The sequence below is a fragment of the Stenella coeruleoalba genome (genome assembly GCF_951394435.1).
Source record: "Stenella coeruleoalba genome assembly, chromosome: 7".
Classification (NCBI taxonomy): domain Eukaryota; kingdom Metazoa; phylum Chordata; class Mammalia; order Artiodactyla; family Delphinidae; genus Stenella; species Stenella coeruleoalba.
This window is the reverse complement of record NC_137153.1, coordinates 59,008,305-59,027,102: the sequence shown is the minus strand read 5'-3', so window position 1 is coordinate 59,027,102 and position 18,798 is coordinate 59,008,305. Positions and strand designations below refer to the sequence as shown.

At 40.7% G+C, this 18,798-nt stretch overlaps 1 protein-coding gene across 1 annotated transcript in view; it reads right to left on the bottom strand.

Annotated features, from left to right (window-relative positions):
- Positions 1-18,798, bottom strand: part of FREM1 (FRAS1 related extracellular matrix 1) — a 272,527-nt gene that overhangs the window by 121,440 nt on the left and 132,289 nt on the right. The window contains exons 13-16 of the mRNA XM_079926359.1: positions 15,491-15,633; positions 3,812-4,008; positions 3,002-3,092; positions 1,488-1,655 (exon numbers count right to left, since the gene is read on the bottom strand). Coding sequence (XP_079782485.1) covers positions 1,488-1,655; positions 3,002-3,092; positions 3,812-4,008; positions 15,491-15,633 — 599 coding nt within the window. The remainder of the gene's footprint in view (positions 1-1,487; positions 1,656-3,001; positions 3,093-3,811; positions 4,009-15,490; positions 15,634-18,798) is intronic.

The window sequence follows — 18,798 nt, the reverse complement described above, 5'->3', positions numbered from 1 at the left end:
TCTGAATAAAATCTAATCAAATTAAGAGACATTCTGGGCTCCCCTGGTGGCGCAGTGGTTGAGAGTCCGCCTGCCGATGCAGGGGACACGGGTTCGTGCCCCGGTCCGGGAAGATCCCACATGCCGTGGAGCGGCTGGGCCCGTGAGCCATGGCCGCTGAGCCTGCGCGTCCGGAGCCTGTGCTCCGCCACGGGAGAGGCCACAACAGTGAGAGGCCCGCGTACCGCAAAAAAAAATTAAAAAATAAAAAATTAAGAGACATTCTCAACTATTTTTTATACAGGGAACATGACCTGGTCCCTGACAGGGAAGGAGGCAAAGAACATAGTTTACATTCCTTTTTTGTGAGCTCTTGGGCCCATCTTCTACCAAATATTGCAAGCTCAGAGGCTGGCGGGGTCAAGCCAGTGATGTAAATGGGTGTCTTGAGTTGGGTGGGGACTTGGGTGACTGGGGAATGTGCCCTGTTCAGCTGCTGTGGGGTGGGGGTAGGGAAGTGGACTCAGTGTTGCCAGAGCTTCCAAATTTTCAAGAGAAGCCAGAAATCCAAACCTGATACAAAACCTCCTGATGTTTAAGCGTTGGCAACTCATTATTTTCAAATATTATTTAGACTCATCAAAACAGTTGTGTGGTTTGGGTAAGCCCCTTGGTCCTGCAGGGTGAGACCTCTGCTCCACAACTTTGGGCAGCTTAGAGATGGTGAGGAGAGCAAAGGAAAAGGAGCATCCGTGCTTTCCTGGCCGTATTCCAGGTGGCTGCCTGGGAAGGTGGCCTCTTTCCTTAGGGATGAGACACATGTGAGTTCTAGTCCCCTCTGGTTCCTAATGAATGGGTAATCACACTTTCCGCTTTTGAGGGAAAAAGCAAACCTAGGAATAGCCACCCTCATTAACTCTAGTACTCTGATGGGGAGGGAGCAGGTAGGGAACAAATTCTCACCATGAATCCCAGCCTCGCAGATAAGATGCACAAGGTAGCATCGCCTTTGTAATTTGATTTATAATGAGAGACCCAAGTGCTTTAAAGCTTACACAAACATTGGGGAGTGGAACAGCATAGGATGCAAGGGTCCATCTTAATTCATTTTAGAAAATTAAAGAGCTTATTTAGATGACAGAACAGCATAGCTGGCCTGCGGAGAGAGCAAATAAGCCTATCTGGTTGCTAAGAGACTCCTAATTTAATCCCCTTCACCTGATCAACACATGAAACTCAGCAGAAAGGAAAGGAAAGAGATTTTGATAAAGCTTTGAAAATAATGCCAAATTCAGCAACTAGAAAATCTCATCTTTTAGATAGAAAGTCCCATAGGAAGTGAAGGACTCCCCTCCCCATGCTTTCTTTTCCTACACTGTAGCTGGAAAATAAAAAAGTTCTTTGAAAGCGCCTAAAGAGAAGTTAGCATTTTGAGTAAGGCTTTCAAAATCTTTCTTCCCTTAGGTCTTCCCCGCCTTTTCATCCTTCACATCAAGCATTACGCCTACCTCAGGGACCTGATTGTCCACCGGAAGAATCGTGATGTTAAAGCAGATCCCGAACAAAGTGCCGCCGTGCTGGTTACTGACGGAGAAGGCAAACTGCACGTGTCGGGGGTGGGGGCCTATATCTTGCATGGGTGGCATGTAGGCCACTTTCATATAGTTCACAGCATGCTGCAAAGCAAACGAAGACGGACATGTGGGTGCCAATTTCCCAGGATGAGAGACATTTAGAGACCTAAGTCTAAGATACCCATCTCATTCACTGATAGGGAACATTGTAAATGCCACCATCCTCAATTTGAAGATCATAAAAAGCTCTATCTTACAAATCGCATTTTCTAAAAGCAGGAGGGAAAAGAACAAAGAAATTAAGTGACTACGTCAAGTGCTTGAAGCCAGGCAACTCTGTGAAAGACAGGAGACTTGCATTTTAACCCAGCTGTGTCACAAAGTAGCTGTGTGATATTAGTCAAGCTGCTTAAACTTGCGAGGTCTCTGTTTCCTTACCTACAAAATGAAAAAAATAATAGTACTTAGCACATAGGTTGACATACTCATTTAATACAACCTCTAACTACAGTGAGATTCAGCAGCTCAGGGGTAGCTGCTGCCTAATCACTCATCATTACTGTGCCTCTAGTCAGGTCTGCAGAGCAGAGGCCACAGGAGCAGGGAGAGGGCTAATGAAGGATTTTGGAAAGCAGTAGATAGTATGTGCTGACTTATGTCCCCCACAAAAAAAGACACGTTGAAGTCCTAACCCCCAGTACCTCAGCATGTGACCTTACTTGGAAACAGGGTTGTTGCAGATGTAATTAGTTAAGGTAAGGCCATACTGGAGTAGGGTGGGCCCTTAATCCAATATAACTTGTTCCTTATAAGAAGAGAGAGACTCAGGGAGAACACAGCCATGGCGTGACAGAGGCAGAGAGTGGAGTGATGATCTACCAGTCAAGGAATGTCAGATTGCCAGCAAACCACTAGACGATGGAAAGAGGTAAGGTAAGACCCCACTGCCCCCCGACCAAACAGGGTTTTGGAGGATGGTGGCCCTCCTGAGACCTTGGTTTCAGACTTCTAGCCTTCTACCCTCTAGTTTCAGAACTGTAAGACAATACATTTCTGTTCTTTTAAGCCACCTAGTTTGTGGTACTGGGCTATAGCAGCCCTAGGAAACTAAGATGGTAGGATATTGGACGAACTGACTTTGATGGAGTAAAAACATATGCACCAGGTCCCTAAATCAGAGCCCTAAGCCAGGGACCTAAATTGATGCAAAAGACTGTGTTGAATTATAACGAGATTTTACAATCATATCCAGCTTGATCAAGCATTTTCAAATGTTACATGTCACTTGCTTAATGGAAATGTGCAAGCAGAAAGAATACAGACATCAAGTATTTGTTGCTTGTGACAGATGTCAAAGGCCAATACTCTCAAGTGCAACGTTAGGAGCACCGTACCTTCTCAGAGGACACTTCCATCATGTTTGTCAACACTTGAGCATAGCATCATACCTGAGTGAATGACTTCAACCCTGGAGCTGCAGGGTTTTTGGTTAGCCTTGGTATGCTGTCTACCATGAATAATTTCCCAGCATCCAAGTGTCTAAACAAAAATACAAGAGAACACATCAGCTAACTTTCCCAGTAAGAAAAATTAAATCAAATAGTAGCCCACAACCAAATTTTCTGAAGCTAAAAGTATTCACTGTAGGAAGAAATCAAATGTTCCATCTTTATATTCTCTCTTTATATCAAGGCGGGGGAAGGTTCTAGCCTTAAGTCTAGTATCATGAATGCCATTCTCATCATGACTGCAGAAAGTATGTACAGAATTTCTGCTCTGACATGATGAAAGGGAATCTAACTACAATAAGATGTAGTTAGATACTCATCCTAAAAACATTTCCTCACTATCCTTTGGTAGATAATACAAACCTAAGGTATATTCATGATATTTTCTGGATTGGAATCAGAGAATATGACCACTTTTGTGGGCTGCAATATCTAAAAATAAAACAATGAAGACTCAGTACATTTTACTAAAGAGAAAAAAAGTATTCTCTTTAGAAAAAGGGATTAAAGACTGTTTTAAGCCTCCCTAAGCTGAAGACACTACAGGCTGCAGGCCACTTACCAATTAATATAGCTTTTGAAGGGAGGTATGAGACAAGTTTGAGATCAGAATAAATGCTGAATTGAATATAAGTTCACGTGTGACCAACAAAGCAAGTGAACCACAGAAGTACACATTGACACTTTCAACTCAATCCTAGAACGCAACCCTCAACTAATAGCCCAGGTGATGACTCTTCGTAGAGGTACCTGCGGCTAGAGGAGAAAAACGGAGGAGTGGTTACTGTGTAGAGCAGCTCCCTGTCATATGATTCTGTATCTACAAAATGCAGATGTTTCTTAGTGATACAGGCCACCTCCGTTTCCTTAACAACCAAATGTCGAGAAACTCCAGGAACCTCTTTTGGAAGCTGGTCATCTACTGGAGTGATGTGGATTGTCACCACCTGGAAAGAAATTATCTTTACCATTAATTTGAAATACCAAAAAGACACCAAAGAAAGCCACCCCACTATCATCCAGTCACAGTTATGATTTTCAAAACCAGCCATTTTGTAAAACACTTCCAGTGAAAAGATTGGGGAGTTAGTAGGAACGTGAAAAATGGAACATTCTCCACCCATTTTTCATTCTAACTTAAGAATATGATTATCACAATTATAGTTAATGCAGTCATGAGTGCTATAGAATAGGCATATAATACACAAAATATGTTCCTGGTTTTACTTCTACACCTCCCTTTACCAGCAACCTGGGCTTTCTCTTCCTCTTTCCACTCAGTCATAGATCCTGGAAACCTCGACATTACTTTTGGTTCCTCTTTCTCTACCCACATATAACACATCACCAAGTCCCGGAGTTTGTACTTACAAAATTTTCTAAACAGTAACCACACCCTAGTCCCACAGCTGTCATTCCCACTGTTTCTGACTTTGCTCCAGTTTTCATAGTTTCCTTACATCATCACAACGGCTTTCCATCAGCCCTAACTCCAATAACTCATTTTGACTTTTCATACCTCTGGTGTTATCTTTTAAAACATACAAGTCAAATCAGGTTATTCACTTCCTCAAAAAGCTATAAAAAGATACAAATGAAGTTATCGACAAAACAGAAATAGACCCACAGACATAGAAAACAAATTTATGGTTACCAAAGGGGAAAGGCAGGGGAGGGATAAATTAGGAGGCTGGGATTAACAGATACACACTACTATATATAAAATAGATAACCAACAAGGACCTACTGTATCACACAGGGAACTACACTCACTATTTTGCAATAACCTCTAAGGGAAAAGAATCTGAAAAAGAATATATATATATATACACACATATATATGAATAACTGAATCACTGTGCTGTACCCCTGAAACTAACACACTGTAAGTCAACCATACTTCAATAAAATTTTTTAAAAAAGAAAGTTAAAAAGAAAATCTTAACCCCCCAGGAGGGATAGAATTATTCAAACTCCTTAACATGGTATTCAAGACCCCTCACAGTTTAAACACACTCTTTATTTCAACTTTATCTTTTATGACCTTTCAACATTAATCCAGCATCCTGATTGCACTCAGTGGACCCAGACCTAGTCCTCAAACATGCCTCTATGCTCTGAATCCTGTTGTTCCTTCAGTCTGGAATGGTTTTCTCCTGCTCTCTCCAGCAACCTGAGTCTTTCTTACCCTTGAAGGTTTTTCTTGAAACGTTCTCCAATTTCTCAGTTGGAATTAATTTTTCCTGAATGTTGGTTATCCCTTGGTAAACATCATTATTTCACTGTCTTGTATTATTAGTTAGTAGTTTACATGTAAATCTCTCCTAGACTGAAAGTTCCACGAGGAGGATCATAGTATAGTGCAAACCACATGGAATTTGGCAGTGAACAGACAGTTAAAGTCCTGGGTAAACCACTTGGTAGCTGTTACTGATCTTGAACAGGTCACTCAACTTTTTTGAGTGTCAATTTTCCTATCTGTAAATTAAGCATAATATCAACAACCTCACAGAATTTTATGAAGATCAAATATCACCATGAAGATAAAATGTCTGGCATATATTATGTGCTCAATAAATATTTTGTTCATTTCTATAGCTCCACCACATCTGGCACGGTATTTTGTAGGCAGGAGGCACTTTATAGGTGTTTCCTCACTGAATGAGTCAACATGCCCTGTTTGTGATGTTAAGAATTTTCTCAAACATTCATAGGTTTGGATCTTGCAAGAGGGAAAGGAGACTTTGCCAAACAGCTTTTTACCATCACATTTATTTTTTTTTTACAATAATCCATGATTGGCTGGGAGAAAGCAATTACTCTCTCTTGAAATGGTACATTTGCTTGGCATCATGAGTCGTTGCACAGCCTGATGCATGAAAGTATTCTGACTCTGGTTTTGATTTATTTTAATACTGTCACTGAAGTACAGATCAGCAATGCCAATTTTTTCTAAGATAATGGTGTTCACAATAACCAATTTGAAAATGAAGAGAATTTCTTTTTTAAGTTAACATACAAAGCAAAAACTAAAACATGGTTAAGCTTTTGCTATGATACGAAAAAGACTGGAACATCAGCTCAGCCACCTACGAACTTTGCTGCCTGGGGCAAATAATTTAACCCTTTTGGGGCTCAGTTTTTCTCTCTTTACACTGGGAATAATAAGGATGACTATTATAGTGAAGTGCTGTCAGGATCAAATGAGATAGCTGATAGCACAGTGAGTACCTGGTAGTAGGTGCTCAATAAATTAATTCCGTCTCCATCCTTCATTACTTTTACAAAAGCATACAGCATATTTACTATTCCATTATGAAGCATTTCAATAATTAGAAACTAAACTCAGTAATCAAAACAAAGGAACACAATGACAGTCATTTCTCCAGTTCCTGGAATCTGTGTCATGATTTTTTTCCAGTTACAGTTTTTTGCTAATCTCTAAAGTTCAGAAATTCTCTATGGGACATCCCAGCCATGGTGTGGATCAGTGAAGCTCCATTTAATTGAAAAACTAGACTTAATAAGGAAACAATAGTTATTGTGCCTTCAAAGAGACCATTTTCTATGCTAATTTATTCTCCAGTGCGTTCTTTGTGCAAAAAGAATGTACAAGCGTGCTTTTCTATACCCCAGTAGTAATTCATGGTGGGCACATTTTTCAACATGCTTTCTGATCGCTTAAGTTGATGTGTCTTTACGTATTTATGCATGTCCAAATAATTATTGTGTCTGTGTTCTGCGGGCGAGAAAGATCCTATTTTAACAAACTCCATAGAGAAATAAAGTCTTCTCGTTTTTACTGAAATTTGGTTGTAAAAAAGACCTAATTAAATACCCATTCCCACAAAGTGGAAAACTAGGGCCCATACTAGGCACTGGGCTCTTGCTTGTTGCCTTCCCCTACATGCATCCAGTCTACTTACGGCCACAAGCACCCACAGACAGATCTGCAGGGAACTGGAACATAAAGTAATAACTCAGTATATAAAATGACAACCACTAAACTTGACCCTCAGAATCCAGCTCACAATATGATACTCCACTGGCTACTATCTGCCTTCCTTGCAGACCTGGGTTCTTGATCCCTTCTCTGCACTGAGCTTTGCTTTCTGCCTGATTCCTTCTTTTGCATCTTCCTTTGAGATGATCCAGTGCTATTTCTCACCCCCAGGAGTTATTTCCAATGCTAGTTTTGCCCACTCCCCTTTCGGGTCTGACTTCTGATAAATGCCCACTCTGGGTGCCTGTTCTCTCCTCTGGTCATGTTGCACTCCTTCCTCCCACTTTGCCCCCAGGCCTTTGTGGCATCTGCTCCTTTCTTCCTGTTTCTTAGTCCTCTTTCTCCATTTCTCTTCTATCCTTAGGTTTCGCTCTCCATTTTACTGCTAACGTTACTCTCCCCCGGGTTAAAATCTAAGGTATAAATTCTATAGAGCCCGCTACTGAGAGGAATAAAGAAGAAAACATTTTTCTTTTTTTTCCTTTTTCTGGTCAGGACTACTTTACATACAATGAACTACATTCAGTTTAAGTATATAATTTGATGAGTTCTGACAATCTTATATACCTGTCAAGGCACCACCACAGTTAAGATACAGAATATTTTCCATGGATTTACTGGTATTTTTGGTTGGTTTGTTTGGTAGTATTTCATCGTATAGATATAGTTTTTTAAACCAGTCTTCTGTTGATAAGCACTTGGGTAGTGATACAAACAATTCTGTAATAACCTAATAAAATATTTTTCAAAAGCAAATTGAGTAGGTGAGGCTTTATTTGATGACAGTCATGGCAACCAAGGTAGAAAGAGAGGGGGGTTCTTGCTAATATCTTGTTGATGTGCACGTAGATCTCTCAGTAGGAGTATCTAGATGGAAAAGATGAGAAGAAGCAAGAAGCATCTCCACTTGTGTAACTTCCTTCCTGTTTTAAATAGATTCTCACCTGAGATCTTTGATTTCTGCCCCTATGAAAGGAGGTGTTCTCACAGTATGGCCAAAACAATCCTGGGCCTGAGTTTAATCTTCAGTGACTGGGGAACCTTCTGATCACAAAAGCTCCCATCAAGTAACCATTTCATCTGTACTTGTAGTTGAACAGCTGAAAGTTACAGATTTTGTTGAATATTTTAAATACATTTATATTTGTAAGACATGACTGGATACTCATCCACACTGAAGATGCAGTCACCAAACAGACCAGCTGATCATTTGAGTCCCTTAAAAATTGGAGCTTCAGTGATGATATCAGGGTTTTACAACACAGTAATTCTTAACAGCGCACACACATACAAAATATTTGTTTTTTTGTTATGCACACAACTAATTCCTGAAAACTCTGAAAACTAAAGCTTTACACTTATTACTTCCGCATCTTACTCCTTCCCCAGTCCCTGCCACATGTCTGGGTCTTCTTATTTCCCCCTCATTTCAATAAAAGTTGAAAGAACCAGAGTTTATTCTGGAACCAACACACATTTCTGGAGGTTCTACTCTGAGTCAGATACCAAGATCTGAAGACAGAGAGATGAATAAATTAGGATCCCTGTCATAAACGAGCTCACAGTTGATCCAATAAAATAATGGCCTCACATTATAGTAATTTCATATCAGATTATATAAAAGGACCAGATGGTCAAGCCTGGGGAAACAGGTATGGAATAGGAGCATCAGAGGATGATTCCTGGAGCAGGTGATTCTATAGCTGAGTGCCAGTCCACAGTCTGAATGCGCTAAAGCTGCCACACATCAGAAGAGGGAGAGCTGGGAAAAAATGGACACTAGATGTACTCTACTAAACATACTGCTACTGCAACAATGAGTTTTAATTGTCCTCAATTAAAAGGATGTGGCTGGGCTTCCCTGGTGGCACAGTGGTTGGGAGTCCGCCTGCCGATGCAGGGGACACGGGTTCGTGCCCTGGTCCGGGAAGATCCCACATGCCGCGGAGCGGCTGGGCCCGTGAACCATGGCCGCTGAGCCTGCATCCGGAGCCTGTGCTCCGCAATGGGAGTGGCCACAACAGTGACAGGCCCGCGTACAGCAAAAAAAAAAAAAGGATGTGGCTAATCTCGTCTATTCTTAAGAGACCATATGACAGATGTGGAGGATAATCTAGTCCAAAAAGGATGAAGGCTGAGACTAAAGCAATGACGGTGGGGTGGGGAAGTAGAGACAGATGAGAGAAATTTCTCAAGTAGATTTATTAAGATTAGCTGACCAACTGGTTATGCAGATACGCGAGAGAAAGGGGGTAGGGATGACTTCAAAGATTCTAGTTACAGTGGTTTCATGCAAATTTTCAGGGAAATATGCTAAATGTCTTGTGAACATCTTGAGTTTAAACTGAATGCAGAGGTCTGCCGGAGCCAGCGAGAACAGCCGCCCGACTTCACCGCCACCTGGAGATGGCTGGCTGCAGCCGCCCACCAGCCAGAGGGGGCACCTTCAAGATGGTGGAGGAGTAAGACATGCAGATCACCTTCCTCCCGACAAATACATCAAACTACATCCACATGTGGAACAACTCCTACAGAACAGTTACTGAACACTGGGAGAAGACTTCAGACTTCCCAAAAGGCAAGAACCTCCCCACGTACCTGGTCATGTGGCTGACAGGATCTGGGTACTCTGGCCGGCTGCCACCCTTAGCATCTGAGGTGGGAGAGCCAAGTTCAGGACACTGGTCCACCAGAGACCTCCAGGCCCCACATAATATCAAACAGCGAAAGCTCTCCCAGATATCTCCATCTCAACGCTAAGACCCAGCTCCACTCAATGACCAGCAAGTTGCAGTGCTGGACACCCTATGCCAAACAACTAGCAAGACAGGAACACAACGCCACCCATTAGCAGAGAGGCTGCCTAAAATCATAATAAGGTCACAGACACCCCGAAACACACCACCAGACACAGTCCTGCCCACCAGAAAGACAAGATCCAGCCTCATCCACCAGAACATAGGCACCAGTCCCCTCCACCAGGAAGCCTACACAACCCACTGAACCAACCTTAGTCACTGGGGGAAGACACCAAAAACAACAGGAACTACGAACCTGCAGCCTGCAAAAAGGAGACCCCAAACATATTAAGTTAAGCAAAATGAGAAGACAGAGAAACACACAGCAGATGAAGGAGCAAGGTAAAAATCCACCAGACCAAACAAATGAAGAGGAAATAGGCAGTCTACCTGAAAAAGAATTCAGAATAATGATAGTAAAGATGATCCAAAATCTTGGAAATAGAATGGAGAAAATACAAGAAACGTTTAACAAAGGACCTAGAAGAACTAATGAGCAAACAAACAGTGATGAAAAACACAATAAATGAACTTAAAAATTCTCTAGAAGGAATCAATAGCAGAATAACTGAGGCAGAAGAACGGATAAGTGACCTGGAAGATAAAACAGTGGAAATAACTACTGCAGAGAAGAATAAAGAAAAAAGAATTAAAAGAATTGAGGACAGGCTCAGAGACCTCTGGGACAACATTAAACGCACCAACATTCGAATGATAGGGGTCCCAGAAGAAGAAGAGAAAAAGAGAGTGTATGAGAAAATATTTAAAGAGTTTATATTTGAAAACTTCCCTAATATGGGAAGGAAACAGTCAATCAAGTTCAGGAAGCAGAGAGTCCCATACAGGATAAATCCAAGGAGAAACATGTCAAGAGACAGATTAATCAAACTATCAAAAATTAAATACAAAGAAGAAATAATAAAAGCAGCAAGAGAAAAGCAACAAATAACATACAAGGGAATTCCCATAAGGTTAACAGCTGATCTTTCAGCAGAAATTCTGCAAGCCAGAAGGGAGTGGCAGGACATTTTTAAAGTGATGAAAGAGAAAAAGCTACAACCAAGATTACTCTACGCAGCAAGGATCTCGTTCAGGTTCGGAGAAATTAAAACCTTTACAGACAAGCAGAAGCTAAGAGAATTCAGCACCACCCAACCAGCTTTACAACAAATGCTAAAGAAACTTCCCTAGGCAGGAAACACAAGAGAAGGAAAAGACAATAACAAACCCAACACAATTAAGAAAATGGTAACAGGAACATATGTATCGATAACCACCTTAAATGTAAATGGAATAAATGCTCCAACCAAAAGATACAGACTGGCTGAATGGATACAAAAAGAAGGCCTGTGTATATGCTGTCTACAAGAGACCCACTTCAGACCTAGGGACACATACAGACTGAAAGTGAGGGGATGGAAAAAGATATTCCATGCAAATGGATATCAAAAGAAAGCTGGAGTAGCAATTCTTGTATCAGACAAAATAGACTTTAAAACAAAGACTATTACAAGAAGTAAAGAAGGACACTCCATAATGATCAAGGGATCAATCCAAGAAGAAGATATAACAATTGTAAATATTTATGCACCCAACAAAGGAGCACATCAATACATAAGGCAAATGCTAACAGTCATAAAAGGGGAAATCGACAGTAACAAAATCATAGTAGGGAACTTTAACACCCCACTTTCACCAATGGACAGATCATCCAAAATGAAACTAAATAAGGAAACACAAGCTTTAAATGATACGTTAAACAAGATGGACTTAGTTGATTTTTATAGGACATTCCATCCAAAAACAGCAGATTACACATTCTTCTCAAGTGCTCATGGAACATTCTCCAGGATAGATATATCTTGGGTCACAAATCAAGCCTTGGTAAATTTAAGAAAATTGAAATCGTATCAAGTATCTTTTCCGACCACAACTCTGTGAGACTAGATATTAATTACAGGAAAAAATCTGTAAAAAATACAAACACATGGAGGCTAAACAAGGCTAAACAATACGCTACTAGATAACCAAGAGATCACTGCAGAAATCAAAGAGGAAATCAAAAAATGCCTAGAAACAAATGAAAATGAAAACATGACGACCCAAAACCTATGTGACGAGCAAAATCAGTTCTAACAGGGAAGTTTTTAGCAATACAATACTCCCTCAAGAAACAAGAAACATCTCAAATAAACAACCTAACCTTACACCAAAAGCAATGAGAGAAAGAAGAACAAAAAACCCCAAAGTTAGCAGAAGGAAAGAAATCATAAAGATCAGATCAGAAATAAATGAAAAAGAAATGAAGGAAACGATAGCAAAGATCAATAAAACTAAAAGCTGGTTCTTTGAGAAGATAAACAAAATTGATAAACCATTAGCCAGAGTCATAAGAAAAAAAGGGAGAAGACGCAAATCAACAGAATTAGAAATGAAAAAGGAGAAGTAACAACTGATACTGCAGAAATGCAAAGGATCATGAGCGATTATTACAAGCAACTATATGCCAATAAAAGGCAGCCTCTTCAATACGTAGTGCCGGGAAAACTGGACAGCTACAGTAAAAGAATGAAATTAGAACACTTCCTAACATCATACACAAAAATAAACTCAAAATGGATTAAAGACCTAAATGTGAGGCCAGACACTATAAAACTCTTAGAGGAAAACATAGGTAGAACACTCTATGACATATCACAGTAAGATCCTTTTTGACCCACCTCCTAGAGAAATGGAAATAAAAACAAATAAAAACAAAAATAAACAGATGGGACCTAATGAAACTTAAAAGCTTTTGCACAGCAAAGGAAACCATAACCAGACAAAAAGACAATCCTCAGAATGGGAGAAAATATTTGCAAATGAAACAACTGACAAAGGATTAATCTCCAAAATATATAAGCAGCTCATGCAGCTCAATATCAAAAAAAACAAACAACCCAATCCAAAAATGGGCAGAAGACTTAAATAGACATTTCTCCAAAGAAGATTTACAGATTGCCAACAAATATGAAAGGATACTCAACATCACTAATCATTAGAGAAATGCAAATCAAAACTACAATGAGGTATCACCTCACACCAGTCAGAATGGCCATCCTCAAAAAATCTATAAACAATAAATGCTGGAGAGGGTGTGGAGGAAAGGGAACCCTCTTGCACTGTGGTGGGAATGTAAATTGATACAGCCACTATGGAGAACAGTATGGAGGTTCCTCAAAATCTAAAAATAGAACTACCATATGACCCAGCAATCCCACTACTGGGCATATAGCCTGAGAAAGCCATAACTCAAAAAGAGCCATGTACCACAATGTTCATTGCAGCCCTATTTACAATAGCCAGGACATGGAAGCAACCTAAATGTCCATTGACAGATGAATGGATAAAGAATATGTGGCACATATATACAATGGAATATTACTCAGCCATAAAAAGAAATGAAATTGAGTTATTTGTAGTGAGGTGGATGGACCTAGAGACTGTCATATAGAGTGAAGTAAGTCAGAACGAGAAAAACAAATACCATATGTTAACACATATATATGGAATGTAAAAAAAAAAAAGGTTCTGAAGAACTTAGGGGCAGGACAGGAATAAAGATGCACATGTAGAGAATGGACTTGAGGACATGGGGAGGGGGAAGGGTAAGCTGGGACGAAGTGAAAGAGTAGCACTGACATATATACACTACCAAATGTAAAATAGATAGCTAGTGGGAAGCAGCCGCATAGCACAGGGAGATCAGCTCAGTGCTTTGTGTCCACCTAGAGGGGTGGGATAGAGAGGGTGGGAGGGAAACGCAAGAGTGTGGGGATATGGGGATATATGTATACGTATAGCTGATTCACTTTGTTATAGAGCAGAAACTAACACCACTGTAAAGCAATTATACTTCAATAAAGATGTTAAAAAATAAATCTTCCAAATAGAAAAAATAAATAAATAAATAAAATGAATGTAGAGATGTCAGGTAGAGATGTTGGTACACAAGTCTGAGCTGGAGAATATTTAGGAGTCAAAAAATAGGCGGTACATGAAAACAGAGCAAAAGTCTTTCTGTTTCTCTGTTTCTCTGTTTCTCTCTCTCACTCTCCCTCTCTCCCTCCCTCCTTTTCCCCTCCCTCCCACTCCCCACCCTCCCTTTCTTTCTCTCTCTCTCCACCCTTCCCTTCTTTCTTCCCTGCCTCCCCTGCAACATAGACTAAGAAGATGAATAAAAGTAGAGAAAAATATGATTATGACTTCTTTAGAAGCCCATCCATCATGGGGAATAACTGGATCTATAGAATTCAGCCTGACATATTTGCCAAGATTTAAAAATAATTTTATTTCAATAAAGTTTTCATTACTGTGGTCTTTACTGTAGAGGAAACTGACATCTATGTTTGTGGGTATGAAAAATATGACCTATAAAATATACAATAGCAGAAAAGGAAAAAGGAGTCCTGAATTTTCTGTTTTTAAAAAGGCCTATAGTTTGCTAAAAACGATACAGTATTCTAGTCAGAAACATAGCTCAGTTTGAATGGATACAACAAAAGATTTAGAAATAAATCCTATTAATAGTTTCCATTTTGGATTATCAAATCATCTAAGGCCTCAAGCAAAAATGTAATCTACAAATGGCATAATTGTACGCATTGATGAAAAGAGGAGGCTGTTATTTATAAAGGAATTGATTTCTTTTCAGTCAATAAGCAGGTGAATTGAGAATTTTCTGATTCATTTTCCATTCCCTCTTAATAGGAGCACCTACTTCCTTCAGTTTCTGGGCTCTTCCATTTGTTACCTTTATCTTGGCAGACAGATGAATAGCTCAATCATCTATGCATTGGCTAATGTCAGTGACCATGACACTATGAGATGATATTATATAACCAACAGGGACACTATATGTAGTGGGTACCACTTATTTTCAGAAGCCTTTTTTTCCATCCTTACCACCAATCATCCTCTTCTTGCAAGGAGTCTACCCCTTTAGAGTTGCCCAGACCCTTCCTCATCTGTAATTTGTATAGGATGATGGCTCCTTAAGCCTATTTTTGTATTCTATATATTTAAATAATATCCTTGAGTGGTAGTAAAACTCTTAGTTCTTCAAAAGCAATGATAAATAATAGCTAATATATTTATTGAGTACTTACTATGTGCCAGAAAGTTCTCAATACTTACATGTATTACGTCACTTACCCTCACAATCACTTTATAAGGATGTTGTTTTACAGATAAAGAAACTGAGTCACAGGTCAGTTAATGTCAAGAACAGGACAAAAACAAAGACAGTCTAACTACAGAGCCTATGTTTTAACCACAACACACAAAATAAGTCAGTGGGTTTTTTTTGTTGTTATTGTTATGAAGCAAGCAAATTTTGTGAGGTGCTCTTTATAGAAGGGTCTGATGGTTAAATAACCTTGGAAACACTGCATACATGGTAATTTACATAACTCTGTGGAAAAGTAAGAGAGCAGTTATGTTGCAAAGAAACTGACTTAATTTTGCTTACTCCATTGCTTCTCAAACTTCGAGCTTTGAAATCTGTTTTCCTGTAGTTTCTAATTACATCTTCTAGAACTGATATCTGTGGACAAGACTTTGGGAAAGAGTTCAGAGATGGACTCTTACCTGTGGCTCTGAGAGATTTGGAGGTTCATGGCTGTCCCACAGGACAAATTCAAATGAATCTTCAAAGATTTCTCCACCAAAATGACGATAGTAAATGATGCCATTGAACAGATCCATCTGAAGGAAGCCAGGGACAGGATAGCCTATTGGGTCCACAAAATATCACATACCTTTGTAACAGTCTGCCAGGTGTTGGGGTATAATGATATTGGATTTACCTCCAGAAGTTTTCTCAGTCTAGTATGTTGTATGTACCCAAGGAATCCTTTTTTTAAATTGAAGTATAGTTGATTTACAATACTGTGTTAGTTTCAGATATACAGCAAAGGAATTCAGATATATATATAGAGAGAGATAGACAGATAGATATAAATATAGATATATCCAGATTCTTTTCCACTAAAGATCATTAGAAGATACTGAATATAGTTCACTGTGTTATACAGTAAATCCTTATTGCTTATCTATTTTATGTATAGTAGTTTGTCCACGGAATCATTATTAAATGCTTTTATCAAAGCTTATAAATAATAAAGCAGAAAAATTAAAGTACTACATCTGCCTTAATATATAGAAAAATTAGCATTAGAAAAATATTTTCAAGAAATAGTCTTAACATCAGCCAAGATGGCAGAGGAGAAAGACCCTGAGCTCACCTCCTCTCATGGGCACACCAAAATCACAGCTATCTGCAGAACAGCCATCAGTGAAAAAGGCCAGAACCTACCAGAGGAGAGCTTCTACAACTAAAGATATAAGGAAGGAACAATAACAAGATGGGTAGGAAGGGCAAAGTCACAATATAGTCAAGTCCCATACCGCAGGGTGGGCAATCCACAAACAAGAAAATAATTACAACTGCAGAGTCTCTCAAAGGACTAAGAGGTCCAAGCCCCAGCCCAGGGGTCCTGCACTTGGGAAGGTGAGCCTCCAGGGCATATGGCTTTGAAGGCCAGTGGGGTGACTTTTGGGAGTCCCAGAGGGCTGGGGGAAATAGAGACTTCACTCTTAAAGGGTACATAAAGAATCTCTCATGCTCCAGGACCCAGGGAAGAAGCAGTAATTTGATAGAAGCCTGGGTGAGAATCACTTGCTGATCTAGGAGAATCTTCTGGAGAGACAGGAGGCAACTTCAGCTCACCCTAGGGACATAGACACTGGCAACAGCCATTTTGGGAACTTGTTCTACCACATGGATACTGGCACTGGCAAACGCCATTGTGGAATCTTCTCTTTAGCTTATTAGGGTGAAGACCCAGCCCTGACACAGCCCACAGGCCTGTAGACTCCAGTGCTAGGATGCCTCAGGCCAAGCAACTAACTGGGTGGGGACACAGCTTTACCCACCAGCAGACAGGCTGTCATAAGACCTCCTGCATGAACAGCTGCTTCTGGACGTTGCCCTGTCCACCAGAGAGCTCAGGATCCAGCTGCACCCACCACTGGGCAGGTACCAGCTCCAGAATAGCCTGGGCCCCAGCCCCACTCTCCAGGGAGCCTGCGCTAGCCTCCAGACTAGTTTCATCCACCAAGGGGCAGACACTAGCTGAAAGAAAGCCACAGATATGCAGCCTGCAGACACGACCTGCCCACTAATAGGCCAGGACCTGCATGGGGACCAACTGGACCATGGTCCCGCCTACTAGTAGACCAACAGAAGCTTTAGGACTCCCTGGACCCTGCACCCAACTGTGTCAGGAAGTAGTCCCACCCACCAGTGATCCAAAACCAGCTCTAGGACCCCTGGGTCCTGCAAGCAGACTTCAGGACCTGGCTCTGCCCACCAGTAGGCCAGCATTAGCCCCAGGACCTGGTTCAACACACCAGTGGGTGGGTAACAGCCCTGGAGTCTCCTGGACCTTGACTCAACCCAACAATGAGCCAGCACTAGCCCCAGTGCCCCCTGGGGTTCTGTAGTCAGCACCACCTTGTGACCCGGTCCCACCAACCAGCAGTCAGCAACCTCCACACAAGGCAGGGCCTGGCAACCAACTGGACAGGGGGCAAATCAACCCTACAAGACTGCCTACACAGTCAGCCCACCACAAGAGAAGGACACAGTCAGTCCTCATTGGGGGAACCCCTAGAGCATATAGCTCAGGTGATGAGAGGGGGATGTGCTGCTGGGACACACAGGATGTCTCCTTCAAAAGGCTACTTCTCCAAGATTGGGAAATGTAACTAACCTACCAGATACATAAAAATAAAAACAGCAACCTAGGCAAAATAAGGCAACAAAGGAACAAACGTGTTTCTAACAAACAAGATAAAACCCCAGAAGAAGAACTAAGTGAAGCGGAGATAGGCAATCTACCTGAGAAAGAGATAAGGGTAGTGTGATGATAAAGATGATCAAAGAACCCAAGAAAAGAATGGATGCATAGAACAAGAAGTTAGAAGCTTTTTAACAAAGAGTTAGAAAATATGAAGAACAACCAAACAGAGATGAAGAATACAATAACTGAAATGAAAAATACAGTACAAGGACTCAACAGTAGACTAAATGATACAGAGGAAATGACCAGGAAGCTGGAAGACAGAGTAGTGGAAATCACTGATGCTGAACAGACAAAAGAAAAAAGAATGAAAAGAAATGAGGACAGCTTAAGAGACTTCTGGGACAACCTCAAGTACACTAATATTCACATTATAAGGGTCCCAGAAGGAAAAGAAACAGAGAACCTATCAACATATTTGCAGACATAATAGATGAAAACTTCCCTAACCTGGTAAAGGAAACAGATATCTAAGTGTAGGGAGTACAGAGAGTCCTATACAGGATTAATTCAAAGAGGAACACACCAAGATATACTGTAATTAAAATGGCAAAATTGGGACTTCCCTGGTGGTCCAGTGGTAAAGAATCAGCCTTCCAATGCGGGGCATGCAGGTTCGATCCCCGGTCGGGGAACTAACATCCCACACGCCACGGGGCAACCAAGCCCACACACAACAACTACAGAGCCCACGTACCCTCTAGCCCACTCGCCACAACTAGAGAGAGAAAACCCACATGCCACAACTAGAGGGAAGCCCAAGCGCTACAATGAAGAGACCGCGCGCCATAATGAAAAGATCCAGAGTGCCTCAACAAGGATCCCGTGTGCTGCAACTAAGACCTGACACAGCCAAAAAAAATAATAATGATAAGGAAAATAAGTAAATAAAATAAATATTTTTAATAAAATAAAATGGCATAATTAAAGATAGAGAATATTAAAAATGGCAAGGGAAAAGCAACAAGTAACATACAAGGGAACACCCATAAGGCTATCACCTGAATTTCAACAGAAATTCTACAGGCCAGA